Consider the following 25,185-nt stretch of genomic DNA (forward strand, 5'->3'; position numbering starts at 1 on the left):
CGTTAAACCGCCTGCCGCGCTAGCCACTAACGCCTGCATTGAGCAGGCGTTAGTTTTTTAGCCGGCCGTGGGGGGTTAGCGCGTGATGAAATGTCCGACGCGCTAACCCCGCTAGCGTGGCTTGATAAAAGGACTCCTTAGTACAATATTCCATTTTCATGAACCTATTTGTTTTAAGTTTCTGCTTTTAAAATCTTTGTTTTCATTCTCAACTTTCAAAAATGATTGTTTGCTTGATACTTTGTTAACCTTAGGAATCAAAACTGTTTTATCGTTTTGGAAGAATCTACATTTAGTTACTTACCTTAAATGGTGGAATGTTATTTGTTTTACTTATAGAGCTGAGTTATATTTAGTAGAGAAATAGATTACCTATTTCTTATGCTCTTAAACAGTATCTTAAAGTGTAAAGGTATTTGTAATATTTATTAATACATTTTGATTTTGATTTTTTTTTTTTTTTTGGTATTACCGTATATACTCGAATATAGGATGAGATTTTTGGGCCCAAAAATGGGGGTCTCGTCCTATATTAGGGTCATCAACCTGGACGATACAGCAGGCCTCCTGGACGATACAGCAGGCTGGGACAGGAGGGATGCCTCCTGTCCCATTCCAGCCAACTAACATTTTTTAACCCCCCCCCCCCTCCACGCGCGCTTTCCTTTTGTGCCATTTTTATTCCCTGGTGGTCCAGCGGTGTATGGGGCAGAAGCGATCTTTATGTGACCTGCCCTGTGCTGAGCCTCTCTGTCCCCAGTCCACATTTCGTGGCTAGCGGTGCAACTGACAGGGCCGAGCTTTTCGTGCTTCCTGCTCAGTCCCATGTTGCTCTCTGAATAGCCACTGTCAGTTCTCAGAAGAGAACTGGCAGTGGCCATCAGAGAGCAGCATGGGGCCAAGCAGGAAGCATGAATAGCTCGGCCTTGTTGGGTGCACCGCTGGCTGAGAAAAGGGAACCAGGGACGAAGAGGCTCAGCACGGGGCAGGGCGCAAAAAGATTGCTCCTGCCCCGTACACTGCTGGACCACCAGGGATTAAAAAAGTTAGTCGGCCAGGGTGAGAGACAGAAGGCATCCCTCCTGTCCCGGCCTACCACTAGACCACCAGAGTAGGTACAGGGTGGGAAGGTGAGGCAGCATGCAAATCTAGCATGGAATGAGGGGAGCTGGGTACAGAGCCTGGCAAGGAGTGAAGGGGAGCTGAGTACAGAGCCTGGTAGTGCAGGGACGGAAGAGGGCTGGGTGGAGAGCTTGACAGGGAGTGAGGGGGCTGGGTACAAAGCCTGGTAGGGCAGGGAGGGAAGAGGGCTGGGTGTAGATCCTGGCAAGGAGTGAGGGGGCTTGGTACAGAGCCTGGCAGGGAGTGATGGGGGCTGGGTGCTTAGCCTGGTAAGGAAAGGAAGAGGGCTTGTTGCAGAGCCTGGGAGGGGACACTGGGTGCATGGCAGGGCAAGGCACTTGAATATTAAGTCCCCAAATTAAATTTGAGTCAACCATTTTTCCCCAAAAAAAGGCTTAAGTTAAGTATCCAGAAAATGAAGGTGATGTGAATCGGGAGGTCACTTGGTTCTGATGTCCCAGTTGCACTAGATTTGCTGGGTGAGACTGTGCCAGTAGTTTAGGAGGTGAAATATCTGGGTGTTCTTGTCAATTGGGGACTCACATTTAAGGGGCAGGTACAGGCAGTAGTAAGGAGAGTGTTTTTTCAACTTCATCTGGTAAATGGACTTAGACCCTATTTGTCAGCCCATTTGTTTAAATTAGTCCTGCAGACTACTGTTCTTTCTGTTTTTGACTACTGTAGTTTGGTACTCCTGGGGGTACCAATGTCGGCATTGTGTGCTCTCCAGGTAGCCAAAAATTCAGTGATCAGAACTCAGTTTAGGTTGGGGAGATGAGAACACGTGACAGAATACTATGTGAGTCTGTATTGGTTGAAGCTGATGGCTAGGATTCGCTCCAAGCTAATACTAAACGTTTACATGTGCTTGTACAACCTGGCTCCTAAACATCTCATTGAGAGCATTCTGTCACATGTTCCGCCTCGCCCACTTCGATCTGCAGAACAATTAGAGCTGCAAATTCCATCTGTGAAAGAGGTGAAGCTGACAATATCTAGGGATGGTATATTCCATTGTGTAAGGACTAGTTAATGGAACAATCTCCCAGAGTATATTCAAGGGCAGCAGAATATGCAGAACTTAAAAAAAAATTGCTGAAATGGCATCTTTTTTGCCAGACACATTATTAATGAAGAAGAAATGATGACAGTAAGGCGCTAGTCGCCTATGTATTTTATTGTTTGCATTTTTTTTGCTCTGTTTTGTGGGAGTATTTATTGTTGATTGTGTATGTATTTTTGACATAATTTGAATGTAAGTTTGTAACCCGCCCTGGGTAAGGGCGGGATATAAATATATAGACAAACAAACAAACACCCTGTGTTTGACAGAAGCAGAGGCTTCAGCAAGATAGGACAAGCTTACTTAAGTTAAGAGAGTGTGGATTAAACTTGAGAGAAGAGGGAAAGTAGCTTACTTGCATTGAAGAGCCTGTCAAGGACAGGAATTAAAAAGGAACTATAACCAAACTCCAGGTAGTTATTGATGCAAATGTTCATATTGTGGATGAAACAGACTTGAGAAATATATATATATTTTTTTAACTCAATAAACTATTGTTTTACTTGCACCACCTGTGCATTGGCTGTATTCCTGGGAGTTTCAGCCTTGGCCATTGACCACATTACCATACCTCCAGAAACGTGTCAGAACCTTTTTTTAATACTACATCATCTGGCATTGAGTTGTAGATCTTAACTATATGTTGAATGAATCATTATTTCTTCCTATTTGTTTTAAAGGTATTTTCATGCAACTTCTTTGAGTGTCCCATATGTATAATTTAATGTATCTTACCTAGTAATCCCCCTAAAATTGTTGATAGTATGGAATATACTGTATTTTCACGCATATAACGCACGCGTTATACGTGATTTTTACAAACCGTGCATAACCTTGAGCGTTATACGCGTGAGCGCGTTGTACAAATTTTTTTTTTACATAGTTCCCCCCCCCCCCGACGCCCGATTCATCACCCGGAAGGAGCACTCGCACTCCCACCCCGAAGGACTGCTCGCACCCCCACCCGAAGGACCGCTCGCACCCCCACAGCCTCCCCCCCCTCCTCCATGGAGAAGCTGTCTACCTTGTTTCCGGATGCTAGCCCAGCTGCTTCCTCTGCCGGCGGTCCTGCCCCTTCTCAGAGCCCTGTGCTGCGCTGCTTCCTCTTCAGGCGGTCCCACCCTTTCTCAGAGAAAGGGCGGGACCGCCGGAAGAGGAAGCAGCGCAGCAGGGCTCAGAGAAGGGGCGGGACCGCTGGCAGAGGAAACAGCTGGGCTCGCTGGCATCCAGAAACAAGGTAGACAGCTTCTCCATGGGGGAGGGGGGAGGCTGTGGGGGTGCGAGCGGTCCTTCGGGTGGGGGTGCGAGCGGTCCTTCAGGATGGGGGTGCAGGTGCGTGCGAGCGCTCCTTCGGGGTGAGGGTGCGAGCGGTCCTGCAGGGGGGGTGAATCGGACATCGGGGGGGGGCATCAGGCTTTCAGGGTAGGGATAGGACTTCAAGGGGGAAAGGAGAGTCGGGGCGGGCGAAAAGAGAGTCGGGGTCTCCAGAGGAGAGTCGGGGCGGGCGAAAGGAGAGTCGGGCAGCATGTGCGGTATACGGGTGTGCGCGGTATATAAAAATTTCCGTACATAAATTTGTGTTTTCCGCGCGCTATACCCATGTGTGCGTTTTACACGGGTGCGCGTTATCTACGTGAAAATACGGTAAATTGTATAAATAAGGGCCTCTTTTACAAAGCCACAGTAGCAATGCTACCATGGTAAATGCCCCAGAATCCATAGAAATTGAATAGGCTTTGGCGCATTTACCATGGCAACAGCACTACCATGGCTTTGTAAATAAATAAATAAAGAGGGTTCTAACTTACTCTCCACCAGGTCCCCATAATCAGGGTTCTTCATTTGATCCTTTTATGGGGGAAATTTTTATTAACAAAATTAGAGGGGCATAATCGAAAGGGACGTCTAAGTCCGTTTACGTCCATCTCACAAGTCGTCCAAAGTTAAAAAGAGCCTCACACATCTTCGAAAGATATGTCCAACTCTTTTTTACTTTCGAAAATCATCTAATTATATGTCCTGCCGATCTGATCGTCCAAGCTGCTAAATCGTCTATCTTTATACCACATTTCCGTCCAACCTTCCTTCCAAGTCCAAAACGCCTAGAACAAGCCTTGTTGGATGTGGGAGGGGTCTGCAAAGTGATGGACTGCACACCCAGACATGCCACCTAAATAGTGGGGTACCTTACTATGCTGTGAACTTCACAAAAAGGGTGCAATGTCTTCTCCTCACTACAGCTCCCTTATAGGTTACGGTGAGCCCCCCATACCACCTCCAGAATCCCCTAGACCCACTTATCTACCACCCCAATAGCCCTTATGGCTGCAGGAGCCACTTATATGCCAGTAAAAAGGGTTTGGGGGGTGTATAGGGCAGTGCACATGTTTCAGTATCAATGCAGTGATTACAAGGGCTTATGGGCATGGGTCCTCCTCTCCATGAGTCCCTAACCCACCCCCAAGGTGACTTAAGCTGCCTCTAGGCTGGATGACTAGGCTTTCCTATGCCATGCGGCCAGGTGATGATGGTCTGGAGGCTGAAATTTAAAGTTGTGAATAAAATTTTTATTGGGGGGGGGGGGTTGGTGATCACTGGGGTAGTGTGTGGGGGACTGAGTTATGTGTTTGCAGTGCTTATCCGGTGACTTTAGGTGGGTTTTTGACTTAGACCATATTTTACATGGTCTAAGTCACAACGTCCAAGCTCCGTCTAGGCTCTGTTGTTAAACTTTTGGTTATACATTGAGATGGATAACCTGGACTTACAGATGGATAAACTGGACATACTGGCCTCACTTGTGTATGCTAGACACTACAGACATTTTTAACATATATTTTCCCATAGCCTGGCCCAGCCTGTACCTTGCTGTCTGTGAACACATGTATCCTTTGAAATGCTAACCCAGCTGGCCTTTGCTGCAAAGTTCCTGTCTCCATTCCCTGCTGGGAGGATACTTCTCCAAGGTTCTACTGAGCTGTTATCAGTGCTGTATGACTTCACATTTGCCAGGCACCCTGGAAAGCCATAAAACATTTATAACAAGCAGCAATCCCTGCAGGATGACGGGGGAGTTGAGATGAAGGAGTGTGGTACCAAGACAGAACTTTTAACCAGACTGAACATTTGCTGCCTGTATCTGTCTGCAAGTTATGGGAATCAGGCACAGCTGGGGTGCTGGAGGTCACCCTTGCCAACTTTCTGCATAAGACTATCTACAAAGATACCATCCTGAAGATGCATAGCATTGTAAAACCACAAATTAGCATCTGCAAGGTGATAATGATCTCAGAGCTGGAGGAAGAAAGTTCACAAAGAATTCTCTGTTTCTGCTCGGGCTCCCCTCCTTGGGGGGGGGGAGGGGAGTGAGAGAGGCATGGACTGGTGGGGAGGAATAGTTAGGCATACATTTTTGTACCAATAGGGAAGTACATGACCAGAGTTCGGGGATGTGCTTTTTTGGAACGAAGGAAGAATTTCTCATGCATCACAGGTAGAGCCAGAGAGATTTACTTGCTTATGCCAGCGGGTGTGCTAGCCCCCTGTTCAGCATGGGTGTAAGTTCTACTCTCCATTGCATATTCTGAACTGACAATATATTTCTTCTGCTATGCCTTTGCTGCTGTAATTTTGTAAGTCTTTATACTAACAATAAAAATATTGTCTGTTTTGGAAAATACAATGCCGTCTCGTAGTCATTCCAATGAGGTAAACTAAGCAGTATTTACTTCAACATGCTGTACGACTAAGTCTAAGCCGGCCCACGTCCCGCCCAACTCCAGCCCTTGACACGCCTCCCGAAATGCCCTGTTTAGCTTTGGATGTTGAGCGGCACTATGAAGGCCTAGGTCATTTTTAAATACGTCCAAAACCCGGTTTTATTATCGGCGCTTGGACGTTTTTGAGAAATGTTCATCCAAGTGCCGACTTAGGCCAATTTTTGGACGTTTTCTCTTTCGATTATGAGCCCCTTAGTTTATGAGATTGCGCAACATACACAAGCAGGCAAAATAAATCCAACATCTTTCAGGAAAATTCTCTCTTTGGTTTTCTTTTCTTAGTTTTTCTTTCTCTTCTGGTGTGGTAACTTTCTGTCGTTTATATACTAATCTCTAAAAGACAAATGGCATGCAAATAATAGAATGCTAATGAGCCTCTTCTAGAAAAAAAATGAGGAAATAAGGACCTCAGAACTTTACAAGAAGCACTGTTCCATGCTGTTTCTTCTTATCCTAATTGGTCGCTAAAAATCTTCCAGTTACATACGTAACATGTATTCGTTTTCCAGTAGATATTTGGTAGGATTTAACCAGGCACAAAGGCTGCTACCTGATTAAGGGCTCCTTTTACAAAGGTTCGTTAGGGCTTTAACACGCGGAATAGCGTGCACGCTAGCCACTAACGCCTCCTTTTAAACAGGCGGTAATTTTTTGGCCAGCGCACACTAATCTTGTGTGTGCACTAAAAACGCTAGCGCACCTTAGTAAAAGGAGCCCTAAATCTTGCTGAGCAGCTCTGCTGCTATTCAATGGAGCTTACTGGATAATACAGGAAAATCAAAAAATGGAAGAATATAGTCATAATCGGGATTTCCTACCTCTATACAAATAATACAAAAAAATAAATCCTATCCAAAATAAACACCTCAAAATATATTTAAATAACAGTAATAATGCTCAGTAGAAAAACACTACTTAATACCGGCAACGGCATATAGTAAGCAGTAAACATATAGTAAGCAGTGTCTTCCAGAAACAGTGTCTTTCACTCCATCGGCCCCTAGGAGTGGAACAATCTTCCAGGATACATTCGCCAGCAGCAAAATGTTCAGAACTTTAGGAAACTGCTGAAAAGACATCTGTTCTGTAAAATGAAATATAGGGCTCCTTTTACAAAGCCGCGGTAGTGGCTTCAGCACGCGTGACTTTTCGTCATGCGCTAACCCCCGCGCTAGCCTAAAAATTACCGCCTGCTCAAGAGGAGGCGGTAACGGCTAGCACGGCTGGCGGTTTAGCGCACAGTATTACGTGCGTTAAATCGCTACCGCGCCTTCGTAAAAGGAGCCCATAGGGTTCGAGTTTGGTTGAGGGTGAAGGAGTGATGACTCTTGAGTGCTGGTCACAGAGATGTTTAATGGTCTCGTTTGTTTGATTTGGTTTATTGATGGTTTATTGATGTCTGTTATTGAGGCAACTTGTATGATTTATGGAATTTTATATTTTGATGTATGTGTGGGTTTGGCAAGTTTTGGCCTTAAATTGAAATTCGTCATTGATGCGACATGTATGTTATATGTAATTTGATTTGATATATAAATATGTAATTTATTATAGTGTGTCTCTGAAATGTTTTGTATGATAAATGTAAATCTTTTATTTTGTATGTTAATATGTAACTCGCCCTGGATAAGGGCAGGTGAGAAATAAACAAACAAACATCATCGCACCCGCCCTACCTCCATAAGTGTTAACAGCATTTCAGCGCATCAAAGGTATGAAAAAATCACGTATCTTTGATGATGGTTAACTCTGATTTTCTGGGGGGTTATATTGAACAGTGATCACAACCCCCCCAGAAAAACAGAGTTAACCATCATCAAAGATAAGTGATTTTTTCATATCTTTGAGATGCTGAAATACTGTTAACACTTATGGAGGTAGGGCGGGTGCGATGAAGTATGGTGTTACACTGCTTACTATATGCCGTTGCTGGTATTAAGTGGTGTTTTTCTACTGAGCACTATTATTATTATTTAAATGTATTTTTGATGTGTTTATTTTGGATAGGATTTCTTTTTTTTTTTTTGCCACAGAATATCTGCTCTGACCAGCCATGCACTATCTGATTATTGTTGGGATGATCCAGTGTCAGTCAGAGTATTATTATTATTATTTATTGATTTGTTACACCACCTGTACCATTCAAGGATCTAAGTGGTAAACATAGGGCTCCTTTTACAAAGGCGCGCTAGGGCCTTAATGCGCGGAATAGCGCACGCTAAATTGCCGTGCATGCTAGCTGCTACTGCCTCCTTTTGAGCAGGTAGTAGATTTTCAGCTAGAGCACACTATAGCGCGCGCTAATCTGATGCGTGCGCTATAACCGCTAGCGCACCTTATTAAAAGGAGTCCATAGTACAACAAACTAAGCAACAAGCGACTATAAATCATTTTGAAAAGAAATCAAAACCTTGCTATTTAAAAGATTTATTCAGATATCCTAACTCTCCCCCTCTTCCTTCCCCCTCCCTAGAAAATTTCCCCCTTAAATTCCTACTCCTCTTGTAATTTCTCCTTAACGATTCAATTAGGTAACCAGCCCCCTAAATTGTAATTTCCCTGAAAAAGTCCAATTTTCTTCTGATGTAATCTTCAAACTTCTACCTTTCTTACAACTTCTCCTCAAAGACTCAATTATGTAACAAGCCCCCTAAATTGTAATTCTCCTGGAAATGTTCAGTTATCTTTTGATGTAATCCGCCTAAAACTGCAAGGTACAGGTGGAATAGAAGTCACTAATGTAATGTAATGTAAAAGGAAAAGAAAGAAATACCACACACCCAAGAACATGCACACCATTTTAAAATAAACTATGCTCATTGGCCTGTTAATTAGTTAGTTTAATCAGTGCTGATAACAGGCTTAATTGGCTCAATAATTGGTTTAAATTAAAATTAATTGCTAGTTAGGCACTTAAATTGGTAGGCACCTATCAATTTAGGGTAAGCGCCTACCAGAAAGTGGGCATAGTTAAGGGCAGATGGTGGGTGGATCTTGTGCGTGTTTTCAATGTAGGGCGGTATTTAGGCCCAGAAAAACCTTGGCATAAATAGGGGGCACCTAAGATTTTGATGCCTCCCGGTGCCTAAGTCCAATTTAGGCACCATTAGGTCCGATTCTATAAACGGCACCTAACTGAAGATTGACAGAAACTATGCGCCGTGTTCCTCAGCACCTATTTTGGGCGTTGTTTCTAGAATCGCCTTAGTGTCCAGCTTTGCCTTTCTAGAATACTAGTTTAGCGCTTAATTTTTTTTTTTTTGCACCTAACTTTTGCCACTGTTTCTTCGGTCTGCCACTAAATGAGAAGGCGAGCCAATGCATCTTGCTGTTATTGAAAATAAAATAAAAAGGTATCTTGCTTTCCTTGACCATCTTTTCTAGGTATTTAAGTGCAAGGCCTACTAATTGTGGTTGAAATGACTTGGTATGCAGCTCCATAGTGTGCAAGGGCATTATGTTCTCTATTACATTAGTGAATTCTATCAAGCTGCCTGTAACTATATCATATTTAAAGTGTTTCATCAATTAATTATGTCTTCTACTAGAATGGAAATTTCTGGAATCAATCAAATAGAAAGGCATTTACAAAATGTTTTGATTCACTGGCTGAGGTTCCACAGATTTAAAGCAGAATGCTAACCACATAGTCTTGAAAAGAAAAAAAATAACCTTCCCGTCAATGCGTACATTTTTAAAAAAGATATATTACCTCTTGGGATCTCTTCGGCCAATGTAACCTAATTATTCTTGACATTTTGTCCAATGTGTTGTTCAGTTATCTTGGAACAAAGAGATCAGTTTCACTGATAGTAAGGCATGAGGGGAAAGTGTGGCTCAATGGTTAAAGCTACAGCACCCCGAGGTTCTGAGTTCAAACCCACGCCACTCCGAGTGACCCTGGGTAAGTCACCTAATCCCCCCATTGCCCCACAGGTAGACTAGATAAATTTTGAGCCCACCAGGACAGATAGGGGAAAATGCTTGATTACTTATATGGAAATTCATGTAAAACTGTTCTGAACTCCCTTGGGAGAACAGTATTGAAAACTGAATGAATGAATTGATCTAAAATTGAAGGGCCTGTACAGCTGAGCAGTATGGGGTAATTCACTCTGATAACTTGCATAAATGTTTAGGATGATGGTTTGTACCTGTGTTTGTGGGCACATACACACTGAAATAAAAAAAAAAATCCACCTAATCACTGTTCTGTAAATATGTGCATATCATACATAGCAGGAATTTTACAGGTAGGCATAGTGGGTGGAGCCTGGGCAGGATTCCAATCCACATAATTTATAGAATACTAAAAGTTACACTCATATCTCCATAAGGAACAATTACTTATACCAGCTCTGTGGCTGTCATTGATGCTCACGCCTAATTTATACGCACGTAACTAACCTGGTATACAAGTATTCTATAAAGTATATAGAATAGGTGCCACATATGTAGGCACCCTTTAGGTTCTTATGTATAGTGCACAGTTACAGAATTATCTCCTTGTTGTGGAAGGGCAATTGGATAAGCTGCATTGTGTTTTTCTCTCACCATGTACTATATTTCTGCGCTCTAAAAATTTATAGATTAACACATTTCAAAAGGGCCCAGGTGGTAAACAGCTCAAGCTACCATATATGCTCGAATATAAACTGAGATTTTTGGGCCAAAAAATTGGTCCCAAAATGAGAGTCTCGGTTTATATTTGGGCTGGCGCCCCCCCTACCCCCTCCCTCCCGGACTTGTTGCAGGCTTCGGCAGGACCGCCAGGTTCTGTACCCTGCCCCCCCCCCACCCCCACCCACCCCGTCTATTGTACTTCCTCTCTGCCAATATCCTGCATACTGCTGCGCCTTCCGTATGACCCATGTACCTGGAATCCCTGGTGGTCCAGAGGTGTAGCGGGCAGGAGCAAGCTTTCCACGCTCCTGTCCTGCTGCTAAGTCAGTCACTGCCACGAGTTCTGGCTTCAGCTGTACTGAGCAGGAGTGCGTTTTGGGCACTGTTGTTTGGTACTGAGCAGCTTCCTGAATGGCTCCCACGAATTCTCGCACTGCAGTGAATTCACAGAAAGGGTCCCAGATACATATCCCACCATAACCCCCTTACATTGTATGGGGAGCTCTCCAAAACTCACTCAAAATCAACTGCACTCAACTGTCTACCAACCATATAGCCCTTATGCCTGCAGGCATCACCTATATAATGGTACAGTAGGTTTTCGGTGAGTTTTGATAGGCTCACACTCTTTATCACACCATTGGGATTTAGGAAGGGCAGGTGCTTTTAGTAGACTGGCCACACAGAGCAGTAGGGCACTTTTTGGATGTTTTTCTCTTTTGAAAATGAGCCCCATAGTCTGTGACCCTGTGAGTGTGCAAAAGAGAGTGAGGCAGTATGCAAGACACAGGAAGGAATTATGGAGGGAGAGGAAGAAGGAGATGAACCCTTTTTTGATGAACCCTTCAGTTAGTTAAGAATACTTAGGTCATTTGAGAAAGGTGAGGTGTTGTTTAAACATGTTTAAAGTTGATTTGCATATATAAATAGCCATGCACATCCATTCTTACATAGGAATACCCACAACAAGCACAGTTCTACAGGAGCATGGTTTGGGCAGGGCTGAAAAATGTGCTTGTCTTTCCTATTCTGCAATGCAAATTCACCTATACCCAGTGGTGCAGTAAGAGGGAGTGCTGGGAACCGCCCTGGGCATGGTCTTCCCAAGGACACGGCACCCCTCCTACTCTCCTTGCCCTGTACACGAGCCCCTTGCCTTCCCCCGTACCTTTTTTACTTCCACAGCATGAGGTTGCTGTCCGCATCGGCATCAGCTCTGACATCACTTCCGGGACCTACACCTAGGAAGTGACGTCAAAAGGGCGAGCCACCGACGTGGGCATGCTGCAAACGCTGGAGAAGTTAAAAAGGGAAGGGGGGCATGCACGGCAGGTGTGGGAGAGGGGCGCCACCACCCCAGGTGCCACTCACCCTTACTATGCTACTGCCTATACACCAGAACATTTCTCTTACTGCATATATACCCTACTTCAAGATGCACACAGATGTCAGCTAACTACTCATTTGAACCTGGGATGTGGAGTAGAGACCAATGGTGCCAGAGACATTAAAACCACCTCAAAAATCTAAAAATAATTAGCTTCTGCTGGATATGCAGAATTTGTAAAGTCTGCTATACTGTACATTCCTATGTAAAGGCTGGCACATACACATACAAGTTGAAAAATCTGTCTCCTACATTTACAAAGAACCCTGAGGGAGGACACCATTTTTTTTAGTAGCTGGGGGTTTGGGGTTATTAGCTGTTCTTATTATACGTGCCACCAAATAAGCATAAGCTTTCCATTTGTAACTTAAAGGCTGAGAAAAAATAAATAACTTATCAATGGGTGGGGAATGTTAGAGTTTTGGGTTTTGACCTAGAAGCACAGGCAGCAGAGAGCAGGAAGGGCCACGAATCCATGAACACGAGGTGTCTGAGGCTGTGTAAGCAAGGATGTTTTAAGTCTATGGTAGTCCAGCCTTTCTGGCTGCTATGCCCATATGTGGTCACTTTGGCCACTGTGTGTGAATCTCCATGTCTGCTTCAATCCTTGTTGTTTTTTAGCTGCAATATCTGCGCCAAACATTTAGGCAGTCTTTCAACATACTTTTATGAGAGCAAGTTGTTTTTCAACTTGCATTACATCTCCTGTACTGTTTCATGTCTTACCGAGGAAGGTCCGAGGAAGGTTTCTCATGGTACTGTAATTAGAGAGGGTTTGAGCACATTCCATTTGTGAGAGTTAGGAGATAAGGGAGACACCTATTGTTACTGCAGAAACAGCAGTGTGTGTGTGTATGAGACAGGCTGGTAAAATTCAGCACTTTCTATGCTATATAAAACAGAGAGTCACATCTTAGACTTTTAATCCAGCTGCAGCCAAGGGAACCGTGTTTTTAGACGTATCCATGGACTTTTTAGGCCTCAGAATCCCACTGTGCACTCAGAGCTGAAAGGGTCATTTTAGGAGGAGTGGTTAGGTGGGGATATAGGGCAGGATGTGGGCTAACCTAGACTTAGTCATCCTCCAGTGATAATCGAAAGTTGGACAAGGCTGCCTGGATGGAACTTATACGTTGTGACTTAGGTGATCTAAAAACAGGTATAAGTGCCCAAAAGGTATCCAAAGTGACCAGATAACCACTGCAGGGACAAAGTAAAAACACACACATACATTCACCCTGTGTTCATTGACCCTCCCCCCCCCACCCCCCACACACACAGCCACAAAAAATCAGAATAAAAACATACATACCTGCCTCCAGAACATCAGCACCTGGCATAGGAAAGCCTAGTAGAGCTGCACAGAAGTTTCTTAAGTAGACTTGGGGGTGGGCTAGTGAACCATAGAGAGGAAAACCCAGACCCCTAAGCCACTCTAACCACTACATTAATGGTGCAAAATGTGAGCCCACCAAAAAACCCCAAAACCCTACTGTACTGTCATACAGCCAGCTGTAACCATAAGGGCTGTTGGGGTTGTAGACAGGTGGGTAGAGTGGGTTTGGGGAGTGTTTGGGGGGCTCACCATGACCTATAAGAGAGTTCTGGTGAGATGTTTATGGGGCACCCTTTTTGTGAAGTTCACAGTAGTGCCCTGTAAGGTGCCCCCACTGTTTTCTTGTTATGTCTAGGTGGCCAGTCCATCACAATGCTGGCCCCTCCCATGTCCAAAAGGTCTTGTTCTGTACATTTCTGACTTGGATGTATTTTTGGTCGAGAATATAGTATAATGATAGATGTAGTAGTGGTCTGGATGATCAAATGCCTGGATGATTTTTGAAAAAAAGGTATTTTTCGAGAATGGACATTTTACTTCTGCTGACTTTAGGTGACTAGCACCCTACATCCAAATTGGACTTAGACATATTTTTTTAATTATGCCCCTTGTAGTGTTTAAATTAATATCTTTTAAGCATGAAGGAAGCATATAAAAAAATTTTTAAAAAAGTGTACAACGTGAAAATCTGCTTATTTCTTACCAAAAAATACAAACTTTGCATTCATTCACCACACAAGAAGCTCCTTTTGTAAGACTTCCAAAAGTGGGATCTGCCAAGGCACTCCGGCATAAGATTCCAACAATAGTCTGCCATCATGCATGCATCACATCTTCCTTGGGATCTGGCTTCCATTGTTTTTATTCTTTCACCTTGCTCTTCGCTTAAGTCACCAAGGTTCTCTGGAAAGCGATCTAAGAGCTAGATTCACTATGCAAACTGATCATGTACCGATCGGTTTGCAACCCATTTGCGACCCGATTTCTCTCCGACCCAATTCACTAACCTGTGTACCGATCTGATTCTGATCCATGCATGCAAATGAGGGGAAACGGCATGCAAAGTAGGCAGGGATGAAATTCACTAAACTTTTTTTCTTGAACACTGACTGGGCTGGCCGATCAACAAGAAGCGACTGCTGGGGACCAGTCGCTCATGTCCTTTCTGACTGTCCTGCCAGCCCTACAATACACCTGCTCTCTGCCTCCCCAACTCTCTCTCTGGCTCCCCCACTCTCCTGCTCTCTGATGCAACCTGCTCTCTGCCTCCCCGACTCTCTCTCTGGCTCCCCAGCTCTCCTGCTCTCTGCTGTGACCTGCTCTCTGCCACCCTTTCCTGCAGTGCGAGCCCATGGTTTTAACCCGCTTTAAACCCACAGGTTAAAACTACAGGCTCGCACTGCAGGGAAGGTGGCAGAGAGAAGGTGAGTCAGGGCCAGTAAAAAAAAAAAAAGTTTTAAAAAACAGACAGCAAACACATGTACAGACCATCTACAGGCAAAGTAGATGGTCTGTGCATGCGTCAGGATTGCTACCTAGCGATCCATGTCGGTGGATGGGGGTGTGCCTCTGATCGCTCCCATTAGAATATTCTGCCTTCCAGAATCAATCGGCCCTGCCCGGATTGAACACGGATCGGTCATGATCAGGCAGGTTAGTGAATCGAGCTCTTAGTCCAACGATTTTTCCACTTTTTACATTCTCTATTTTTCCAACAGAATGAAAAAAATGGAAAAATCACTGGACTAAGTGTATAGCCCTCAATGGAGACTGCCCTAACTGTGTGGGTTGGACTGAGAACTTTTCAGCGGCCCCTTGTCATCATAAATATAAATGTTTCTTTGCTTCAAACTAACTTTACCTCAGTTTCAGATTGTTTTTGCTTTTTTAATATGATTACTGATTTTCTGTAGTTAATAAAGTTTGCTATTCTCATCTGCTGTCATGTAATTCACATTTATAGAAAGCTCAACCTGGCATCTCTGTACAGTACCACAAGATGACTCCACAACCCCACAACAGATTTGCAAAAAGCACTCTGGGGGTTACCTAGTTCCCTGGGGCCCAAATGGTGGCCAGCTGGTTTTCATAGGTAAATGGGCTGATTACAAAACAATAATATGAAGTACTGCTGATTCCTTCCTTTAGGAAATAATACCCTTTTTGAGGAATGAAGTGGAACAAGCGATGTCTGTATTGTTAGATCGGCCTAAAGTGGGCAGTGATATTTCTTGTAAAAGAAAGGAGACTTATCAAGTACACTGAAGATCATCTGCATATCCACACTAGAAATACTTATTGAAAAAGTTGGGGGAGGGGGGGGGGTGGAAAGTAATGGACATCAATAAGGAAAGTGCAATGCTTTTCATTGTTATGCGTCAGATAGAACCACTTTCGTTCAGGACCAAGGACAGATCCATGCACAGATATCGTAAGGTACGCTGCTATTTTTGGTTCACTGCTGTGGCTCACAGTCCTCCCTCCCCTCTTGACTCCAACCCATCTCATTTCACAAGGATGCATTTCCATTCATCTCCATGTTCATAAGATCCTTGACGTACTTCTTTAGAGCTCTGACGAGCATCCTCTTCTTTTATAAGGGTGTCTTTCAGGAATAAGTAAAATGTATGCACAATTTTCAATATACTAGAAGCTCAACGATCTGTAGAGTCCCACCCTGAATGTACAACCAAAAAAATTGTTTTGCTTTGTCTTGCTCCCTGTCAGGGCAGACAGGCTATCAAGCATTGATCCACCTGCTGAGAGAGCCACAGGCAACTGCGATACTGGAAAGCTGGACATCTTAAAAGGAATATAAGGTAGGAGGGACTACTTCCTAAAGAGAGAATTTGAACAACTATTCTTACTAGTGTTATGATTCTTTTTGCTTGTTTTGTGTAAGCTAAAGCCTGGGGGGAGGAGGGGAGAGAGGGAGAACGATAACATTTGCTGTGTGGTGAATATATATCGTGCATTCTCATTATAGCTCTCCTCAAGTGAGTTTGAAATGAATTCCCATTTGACCTTCCTATACTTTGGACCGAATGCGCTCACAGACTGTGCTGGAATGCACTTCAAAAGCATGCGTGGGGAAAAGTAATCCCGGGGACTGAAGGGTTCTCGCCTTGCGCAGGTGTGTGTACTTCTGGAAGGAGAAACAGCTTCCACTTCTCTTGCCCCCCCCCCCCCCCCCCCGCCCCGCCTGGCACGGGGCAGCAGAATTCCTCAGACGCTCTCGGTCCGCGGATGGACACGAAGCGCTGGAATCGCGTCTGCTGTTCTAGCGGAGGAAAAAAAAAAAAAAAGCGCCCTGAGGGGGGACTAAAAGTGAGCCTGCCGCGAAAGAGGCGATTAAAGAGCAGAAGAGATGCGACTCCTGGCGCGGGCTAGAACCAGATGGAGGGAAAGTAGCTTTGTTGACTGGCGCTAGAGATGTAGGGAACTTCCGCCTGCTTTTTTTTTTTTTTTAAATTCCTCCTGAGTGAGTGGTAAATAATTGATTCGGAACGGTGGAAGCAGCCTGGTGGGAGAGCGTAGCGTCTGCCTGTGTTCGGAACTCAAAAGAAAACAATCTACAATCAGCCGTTGGGAACTTTGCGGGGCCGGAGCACATCGGCGCAGCTATTTGGGGGTGGCTGTAGGAGCGCGGAGGGAGAAAAAAAAATGGCAACAGGTTGCGAATTCCAGCTGTTTAAGGGTAACGGGAGGGGGAGGGAGTTTAATCTTTCTTTTATTATTATTCTCTAGCGTTACTGAACACATCCAACGTAACCCGTCCTGAGTTCTTTGGGGGGGGGGAGGGGGGGGAGAAACGGGATAGAAAACGAATTGAATAAATGTATTTCTGTAACCGAACTCTTTTAACGCGCCACACAGGTTATCATTTCGTGGCGACAGTTCACAGTGTGCGCGCTGTAGAGCAGTTGCCGAGGCGTCAGATTGTTAACTGAAGGGTGGCGAATTTATTCCCCCCAGTAGGTTTAAACCTCATCTAATTTGTTCATTGAAGGATCGTAAAGATGCTCTCTATCTACAGAACTCCTTTGCTCCATTAGCAAAACTGCAAGCATCTGGATGTCTCCTGCGAGCCCATATGTAGTTTAGGAGAATCAAAGATCACCTTAATTATGTAAATTAAATTCGCACTAGATGATCTATTATAACACTAGTTTTCCATTCAGTAGTTTAATTGAACTGAGTAATGTTGGTTTCCAGTTCCCGTAAGTTAAGACATTCTTTTCTGCCTGCTGAAATCTCAGCAAAGGTTTAAATTTAAAAGGTTTTAGTTAAAAATAACATTTTTTTTTTACCTTTATTTTTATAGCAACTGTTTTAAAGACATAACATTTTGACTCTTTTTTCCCCACAAATCGAGTAGGATGAATTGTCTTTGAAGCCTGACAAAGAACGACAGATGAGCAAATTATTTCAAATATTAATCAAATGTACTGCTTTGGTGATCAATTAAAATAAACACATTCATTCATTTAAACTGATGCCTTAATTTAACTTTGCATCTGCATTCAAATTGACTTTCTCTGTGTAACTGTCTCCCTCAGCATGCAAGATTTACCACCCTGTTGCCAGCAAATATCTAAACTTATTATTGTATTCTCTCCAGAGGTCTTAATGAAATAGCAGCTGAGGGAGTTATCCTGATCGCCAGCCGAAGATGGCTTTCCACGTGACAGGACTGGTTGCGCTTGTCCTATTTTACCTGGCAATCCTTTTTGTTGGATTATGGGCTGCTTGGAAAACCAAAAACGTTACCAGTGGTGAAGATCCCCGTGAAGCCATTATGGTTGGCGGGAGAGATATAGGTTTAATAGTCGGCGGATTTACCATGACTGGTATGTTTTGGAATCCCTCATGCTCTTTGTTGCTTGTTTCAACTAATATCTAGAAAGATAAATAATTGCTACTAATAATGTCACACTGAAATATTGCTTTGTGTATGGATGAGAAGCATTTTCTGCCCTACGCATTGCATTGTTCACAGTACTGGTGCCTCTGTACTATGAGAGGGGTGCTGAAAAGTTCTGAACCCCACCAACCAACCAACTTCCTAAATTCTGAGTGTTATTTTGCTACTGTAGCTATAAAGACTGTTACCTTATTTCCTGAAGTGCCAATTTGCAGAAAGAGAAATTCTATGTTTGCTTGTTTGTTTGTTTTTACATTGTTTCAGATCATTGATTGAACCATATCCACATCATTCTCTTCAAGGTTGGGCTGAGAACTTTTCAGCACTCCCTTGTACAGTAGTAATTCCAAACGGTTCTTTTAACAATAGATTTAGCTGAATTTCTGATGAACTGTATGGTAGAATGAAAATATGCAATAAGGTTATCAAAAACAAACTAAATATTTTAAGCTAGCATTAGGACCTTCTGTCTGGCAATCTGTCCAAATAACACATCTTTGTACTTCTAAAATTATGAATAGAGAAGTAATAACCTGGATTACTGGTATGAACAAATAAGGTTTTATTTATTCCTTGCATTTATATTTGGTCAATGCTTAAACAGCTGTGCATCAAAGTGTTTTAATGTTAATGTCCTAATCCACTCTGAGCTCCTTTGGCTGAAGTATCCAGATATACATATCTAGAAATAAATATCTAGAAATACAAAAATTTATATATAAACCAAATTAAGTTACTCTGTGGTAAAGTTGGCCTGAATTTCACGATTCAGTATTTTGATTTTTAAGACATTGCAAGAAGATATACTGTACATTTATTAGTAAATTCTATGTAGTCCGCCTAGCTGATGTAAGTGCTTAAAATACCCCCCCCCGCCCTTTTTTTTTTTTTTTTTTACTAAACCATGATAGAGGTTTCTACCATGGCCTGGAGTGCTAAATGCTCCGACACTGCTCTAATGCTTGCAGAATTCCTATAAGCGCTGGAGCAGCGTCGGAGCATTTAGCATCCCAGGCCACAGCAGAAACCTCTACCGAAGCTTAGTAAGAGGGCCTTAATTGGTTGATAAACTTAATTGGTGCTATAATTGGCAATCAACATCTCATAATTGCCATTAATTGGATGTAATTGAAATTTAAGCATCCAATTTAAAAAACACAGTTCTATAAAAAAAAAAAAAAAAAAAAAAGTAAGCACTTAGGGCTAGATTCACTAACCAGCTCGATCGTGCCCGATCCATGGCCGACCGACAAATTCACAGAGGGTCAGCATGCAAATGGGGGCGATCGGAGGAACACCTCCCACTGACCACATGGATCACTAGTGAGCAATCCTGAAGCATGCGCAGACCATCTTTGTCTGTAGATGGTCTGCACAGGCTTACAGAGCTGCGAGCTGCTTTTTTTTTTGCTTTTTTTTCCTTATTTAATACTTTGTGAGCCCATGGTTTTAACCCGCGGGTTAAAACCATAGGCTCGCACTACGGGGGAAGGGCAGGAGAATCGGGGCAGCAAGAGGAGATTCGGGGCACAGGGCGACAAGGCCAAAACCGAAATGCGCCTATGAAAAACCTTCAAATAGAAAAGTTTCACTCACGTCTTACTCGATTTCTTGATCTCCATTCCCCAAATAAACGTGCTGCTCAAATGTTGACATTGGAGACACAAAACAAGGACATACAGAAAATCCCATGCTTTTTTGTTACTGTGAGGAGATGGGGTGGGTTATTTTTGCAAGCAAACAGACCCGAAAGGCTACACTGGAAACAAAATCGCCAGTGTTTTCCTGCTCACTTTCTGTCACCGCTGTCATATCAGCGAGTTCATTCATTTCTCCTTACCAATTCAATAAATCATTAGAGGGCTGTAGGAGCAGAGAGCAGGAAAGGTCGTGAGCAACTGGTTCCCGCCAGTCACTTCTTTTTTGATCAGCCAGCCCAGTCGGTGTTCCTTAAAAAGTTTAGTGAATCGCGTCCTTCCTACTTTGCATGCCGTTTACCCTCATTTCCCCTCATTTACATGCGCGGATCGGAATCGGATCAGCCACGAGGTTAGTGAATCGGGTTGGTGCCGCAAACTGATCAGTATTCGATCGGTAAGCTTAGTGAATCTAGCCCTTAGTCCAAAGCGCCTACCTAAAAGTGGACATGGTTTAGGGGCAGAGGTGTATATTTTTCAATTAGGTGCCATTGGGCACCTAACTTAAGCTTGGGTATTTAGCTGAAGGAAACCCTGGCATAAATGTGTGCTAAAGTTAGGATTCTTAACAATGTCTAATGACGCTAGGTGGCACTAAGCGTGATTCTATACAGTGCACCTAACTTTTATAAAATCATGCTTAGCGCCACACTGGTTGGCACTTATTTTTTTTTTTAGGTGACCTAAGTAGAATTAAGCCCGTTAGTCTTTTTGATCCTTCAGATGATTGAAATTTCCTTTGCATTTCTCTCTTTCTGGAGGCGAAATGAAAGAAGTAAATAATGTAAATAACTATATGGCTGATATCCATATTTTAGACATTGCAAAAAGATATACTGTACATTTATTAGTAAATTCTGACCGCCTTATGTGACACCTTTGTGTGCGACTATTAACTTTTGTGTAAGTAACAATAGGGTTAAATATTTGATCATTTGAACACAAAAACACTTCCCTCCCCCCTTTTTTATTAAACCACGATAGGGTTATTAGTGCAGGGATCCGCGCTGAATGCTTCTCGCTGCTTGTGGCGCTTATAGAGTTCCTATGAGCGTCGGGAGCAGTGCAGAGCATTCAACGCAGCTCCCTCCGCTAATAACTGCTATTGCGGTTTAGTAAAGGGGGGGGGTTAGTTTTAAAGCTCTACAAATTATCCTCTCCTTCCCCTTTTATCAACCTGCGCTAGAGGTTTTTAGCGCAGGCTGGCGAGTGAGCATCAGAGCATTTACCATGTTGATTCACACTAAAAAATTGTAGCGCAGTTTGATAAAAGGGACCCCATAACAGAAAGCTTCACTTAAATTTTTTTTAAAATTCTTCTGACTCTTTTTTTTATGTTATCAATTAGGCAAGAAAACAAGTTTCTATTTGCTTAATTGATTAAAGTGCATTTTGGATTTCTGGAATCAGCATGTAGATAATCATCAAAGCTTAACAGTATAAAAGAGCATCTCTTTTAATACAATATGGCAATCTGAGTAAGAAAACAAAAATCCAAAGGTGTGGTGCCACTGCTGGCAAATGTGATAAATGTTTTTCTTTTTTTTTTAATTGTCTTTGATTTATTTAAGCTAGGTCTGACCAAAATTCCCTGGTGACATTTTATTTCTTTTTGTTTTATGTGATAGTTTACATATATTTATTCTGTTTTCAGCTACCTGGGTCGGAGGAGGTTATATCAACGGAACTGCAGAAGCCATCTATGTTCCAAACTATGGTCTGGCTTGGGCTCAGGCACCCATTGGATATTCACTCAGTCTAGTTGTAGGTAAGCAAAGATAAAAATAAGAATTAAGAGGAGGATTCTCATACCTTATTGTGCCTTTAACGATGATTGCTAAGCCGGCTCGAGCCGGTTTAGCAGGGCAGTATTTTACCAGCCGATTATCATAACAGCTCACTGGCAGACTCCGACTCTGCCATGCAAATCTATTACAATGAGATCATAAATATTAAAGTGGTAGTAAAATGGGCTCATCAATATTTAAAGGTGCTCTCTAGACAATTCTATATCATCGCTGGCTTTTGACAACCAAAAATTACCGGCTGATCCAGGGGTATTGATACTGTGCAAAGCATGTCTCAGGTGTATATTTCTGGCTATGGCTCATCATAAAAAAAATTTTTTGAATGCACCATTCCTATAAATTATAATAGGGTTTTTTGGGGGAAGGGGGGGAAGAAGTCAACATGAAAAGGAAACTGCTGTAAAAGCACTTCATGGCTACAGTTGCATGTGAAATGTGTCTATGACGTGCATATATTGTGCTCCAATAAGGCAAGCACACAATGGGCCTGATTCTATAAAAGGCACCTAAGTCCTACCAAAAGTTAAGTGGTTAATGAGCGATTTAAGGGCCTTAATCAATAATTGGTAGTTGGACACCCAAAGGATGTGAACGCGAGTTCCAAGATTCGTCCACAATTCTGTGGGCGCCCTTTGGGAATAACTGCGCCTAACCATATAGGCATGGGCAAGGCATAGACATGGTGTGGGAGAGTCTTTGATGTGGACATCTCTCCACTCATTTACATATATTTGGGTGCCATACTGCATTCATCTAATGCCAAAATTGTAGACTAATGAAAAGCAGGTCTACTTTTTAGTGTGTTTTGGGCTTTAGATAGACATGAGTTCTATGGACAGAATTTAGGCGGGCTTTGGACATCCTTAATGTGATCTGCTAAGTAGATTTCTGGGGTTTTATTTTTCCTTTAGTAAACTCAAAATACATTTAATAAGCCACCACGTAAACAGGGCACATCAATACAAAGATATTGCATGCAAAACCTACTAGTTTTCTGGCCAAACAATATAATTTGCTAATTATAGCACATGAAAAACACAGCTTTATGTTTCTTGCTAAAAAAACAACCCTTTTTTTCTCACTAAAGAGTGTTCCAATTAGCTCATTCTTGAAACAGGTTCATTCAGCAAACAACACATGACAATATATATATATATATATATAGATTGAGTAGATAAGTTCATTTGCAAAAGGTTAAAAACAGAAACACAGACCTTAGCATGGCTTCTAGTTCATTGCAAATGGAGGTGTTCAGCTGCACAATAATGACCTCATTGTGAGATCATCAAGGCGTACCTGCAAGGTAGAATGCCACAATTAAAATGTGTGCTGGGGGACTTGTTTGGGATTTGAACCAATGACCCATTGAGCCACAGCAGCTTCCAGTCAGGTGTCTCTGACTGCCCGGTGATATCATAGCTTAGATATCAGAGGCATCTTGAGAGAAAGCAGCTCTAGCTCAGTGGTTTAAAGTGCTGCTTTCATTGTCCAAAAGCCAGGGATTTGAATCCTAAGTATGCTTATCTTCCAGAGGTCATGGGTTCAAATCCCAAACAATTCCCCCAGCACACATTTTAATTGTGGCATTCTACCTTGCAGATGCACCTTGATGGTCTCACAATGAGGTCACTATTGTGCAGCTGTACACTTCCATTTACCCTCTGAAATAGACTTGCCCTATGGACAAGTAAAACGATGCAATACTAGCATTTCACTTAAACTTTGACATGCTGTTGAGGGAAGCATTTCTAAGAGTGGGACTAGGGTGGAGTTTGGAACTGCATGTAACTTTTTGACTCTGAAAAATATGCACCTGGCTTTACCCAGAAAAAAGTAGTATCTGCACAAATTAACAGGTGTAAATGTGTGTAGGTATTTTTCCAGCACTAATTGTCAAGCTATGTTTATTTTGAAAATCCTGCAAAGTGAAAAGCTTGCACATATATTTTCACCAGTACGTGTGGTTACAAAACTACTCCTTAATTAATTTAATATTACTGATATAAAATAATATTTTTATCATGTATTTTCATAAATATAAATTTTTATACATTAGGAAAGATTGTTTCATCTATCACTGACTGTTTATTTCAGTTGCCTGACCAATGATTCAGACTAGGGATTTTTATGAAAATGGTTAATGCCTCTTTAAACTCAGGAGAGGTCCCAAGGTATTTTAAAGGGCATGGTTACTATAAAGGGCTCTTTTTATCAAGGTGCACTAAGGGTGTTAGCGCATCGGACATTTCATCACACACTAACCCCTGCGGCAAGCCAAAAAACTAACGCCTGCAATGGAGTTGTGGTTTTGTTTCCCCTGTTCTATTCTGTGTCTTAAAAGTTATGATGCATACCAGTGCTAAGTGTGATTCTATAAGGTGCACATAACTTGCATAGAATCGTGCTTAGTGCCTCACCAGTCAGCACTGATTTTTAAGGCAACATATGTAGAATTTGTCCCAAAGTGTAGAATAGTCAGTTGACACTGATGGTTCTGTTATTAATGCTGTTCTTGTACTTTTCTACTTTATCACAATGTCTGAGGGATTTTATAGCATCAAGCTTTTTCCTCCAAGGACAAGCGAGCATGATGTTCTCATATGTGGGTGACATCATCCACAGAACCCTCTACTGTCAATTTAAATCTTTAGGCAGTGTCAATACCATATGCATGCCAATATGTTCCTACCTGAGAGAATATCAGTTCTTTGTTATCCCAGGACAAGCAGGCAGGTATTCTCACAAGTGGGTGACATCATCCTATGGAGCCTCGATGCGGACGCCTCACAAGCAGACTTGCTTGAAGAAACTCAAAGTTTCGAGTCGCCCGTACCGCGCATGCGCGAGTGCCTTCCCGCCCAGTGCAGGGCGCGTCTCCTCAGTTCTTACTTTTCCGCGGAGCCGAGAAGTCCGTCTTCGACTCTCTGTGTGAAGTATTTTCACTTGTGCCTTCTTTTGTCCGCGGTTTTGTGTTATTTTTACTCAGAATCGCTGGTTTTCTTCTTTGTTTTATTCTTTTTTTAAAAAAAATTTCTTCCGTCCGTTTGACCGGGCAGGCCACGTGGCTGCAGCCCCGCGGCTTCGATCTTGCGGTGGCGCTTTTTCGGCCTATGTCCCGGCCTGCAACCGGTTAAAAAGTGTTCCAAGTGCCAGCGCGCGATTTCCCTGACGGACCCTCATCGATGCTGTCTTCGGTGTCTCGGGCCTCAACATCTTCCGAAATCGTGCCGACCTTGCTCAACATTTAAGTCTCAGGCTTTCAAGCGTCGTTGCATCCTGTGGGAGCAGCTTTTCAGCATGGAGTCTTCGATGGAGCTTTCATCGTCGAGAGGTGCTTCGCCCTCGACATCATCCGATGCTCTCCAGGCTTCCATAGCTTCTGCTCCGAGCCTCATAAAACCTGCCTCGTTTGTACCGGCTATGTCTTCGACGCCTGTTGTAGTGCC

At 43.0% G+C, this 25,185-nt stretch overlaps 1 protein-coding gene across 6 annotated transcripts in view; it reads left to right on the forward strand.

Annotated features, from left to right (window-relative positions):
* Positions 1-25,185, forward strand: part of SLC5A7 (solute carrier family 5 member 7) — a 336,327-nt gene that overhangs the window by 185,560 nt on the left and 125,582 nt on the right. Inside the window, exons 1-4 of one of the 6 annotated variants that reach the window (XM_033949059.1) lie at positions 15,816-15,935; positions 16,038-16,129; positions 17,932-18,160; positions 21,586-21,699. In XM_033949059.1, coding sequence (XP_033804950.1) covers positions 17,983-18,160; positions 21,586-21,699 — 292 coding nt within the window. In that variant the 5' untranslated portion in view covers positions 15,816-15,935; positions 16,038-16,129; positions 17,932-17,982. Of the gene's footprint in view, positions 1-15,815; positions 15,936-16,037; positions 16,130-16,411; positions 16,444-16,616; positions 16,745-16,770; positions 16,984-17,931; positions 18,161-21,585; positions 21,700-25,185 lie in introns of those variants that run through there. The other 5 variants (XM_033949058.1, XM_033949061.1, XM_033949060.1 and 2 more) reach the window with 5 other exon arrangements.

Source organism: Geotrypetes seraphini, chromosome 6 (assembly GCF_902459505.1).
Source record: "Geotrypetes seraphini chromosome 6, aGeoSer1.1, whole genome shotgun sequence".
NCBI lineage: Eukaryota > Metazoa > Chordata > Amphibia > Gymnophiona > Dermophiidae > Geotrypetes > Geotrypetes seraphini.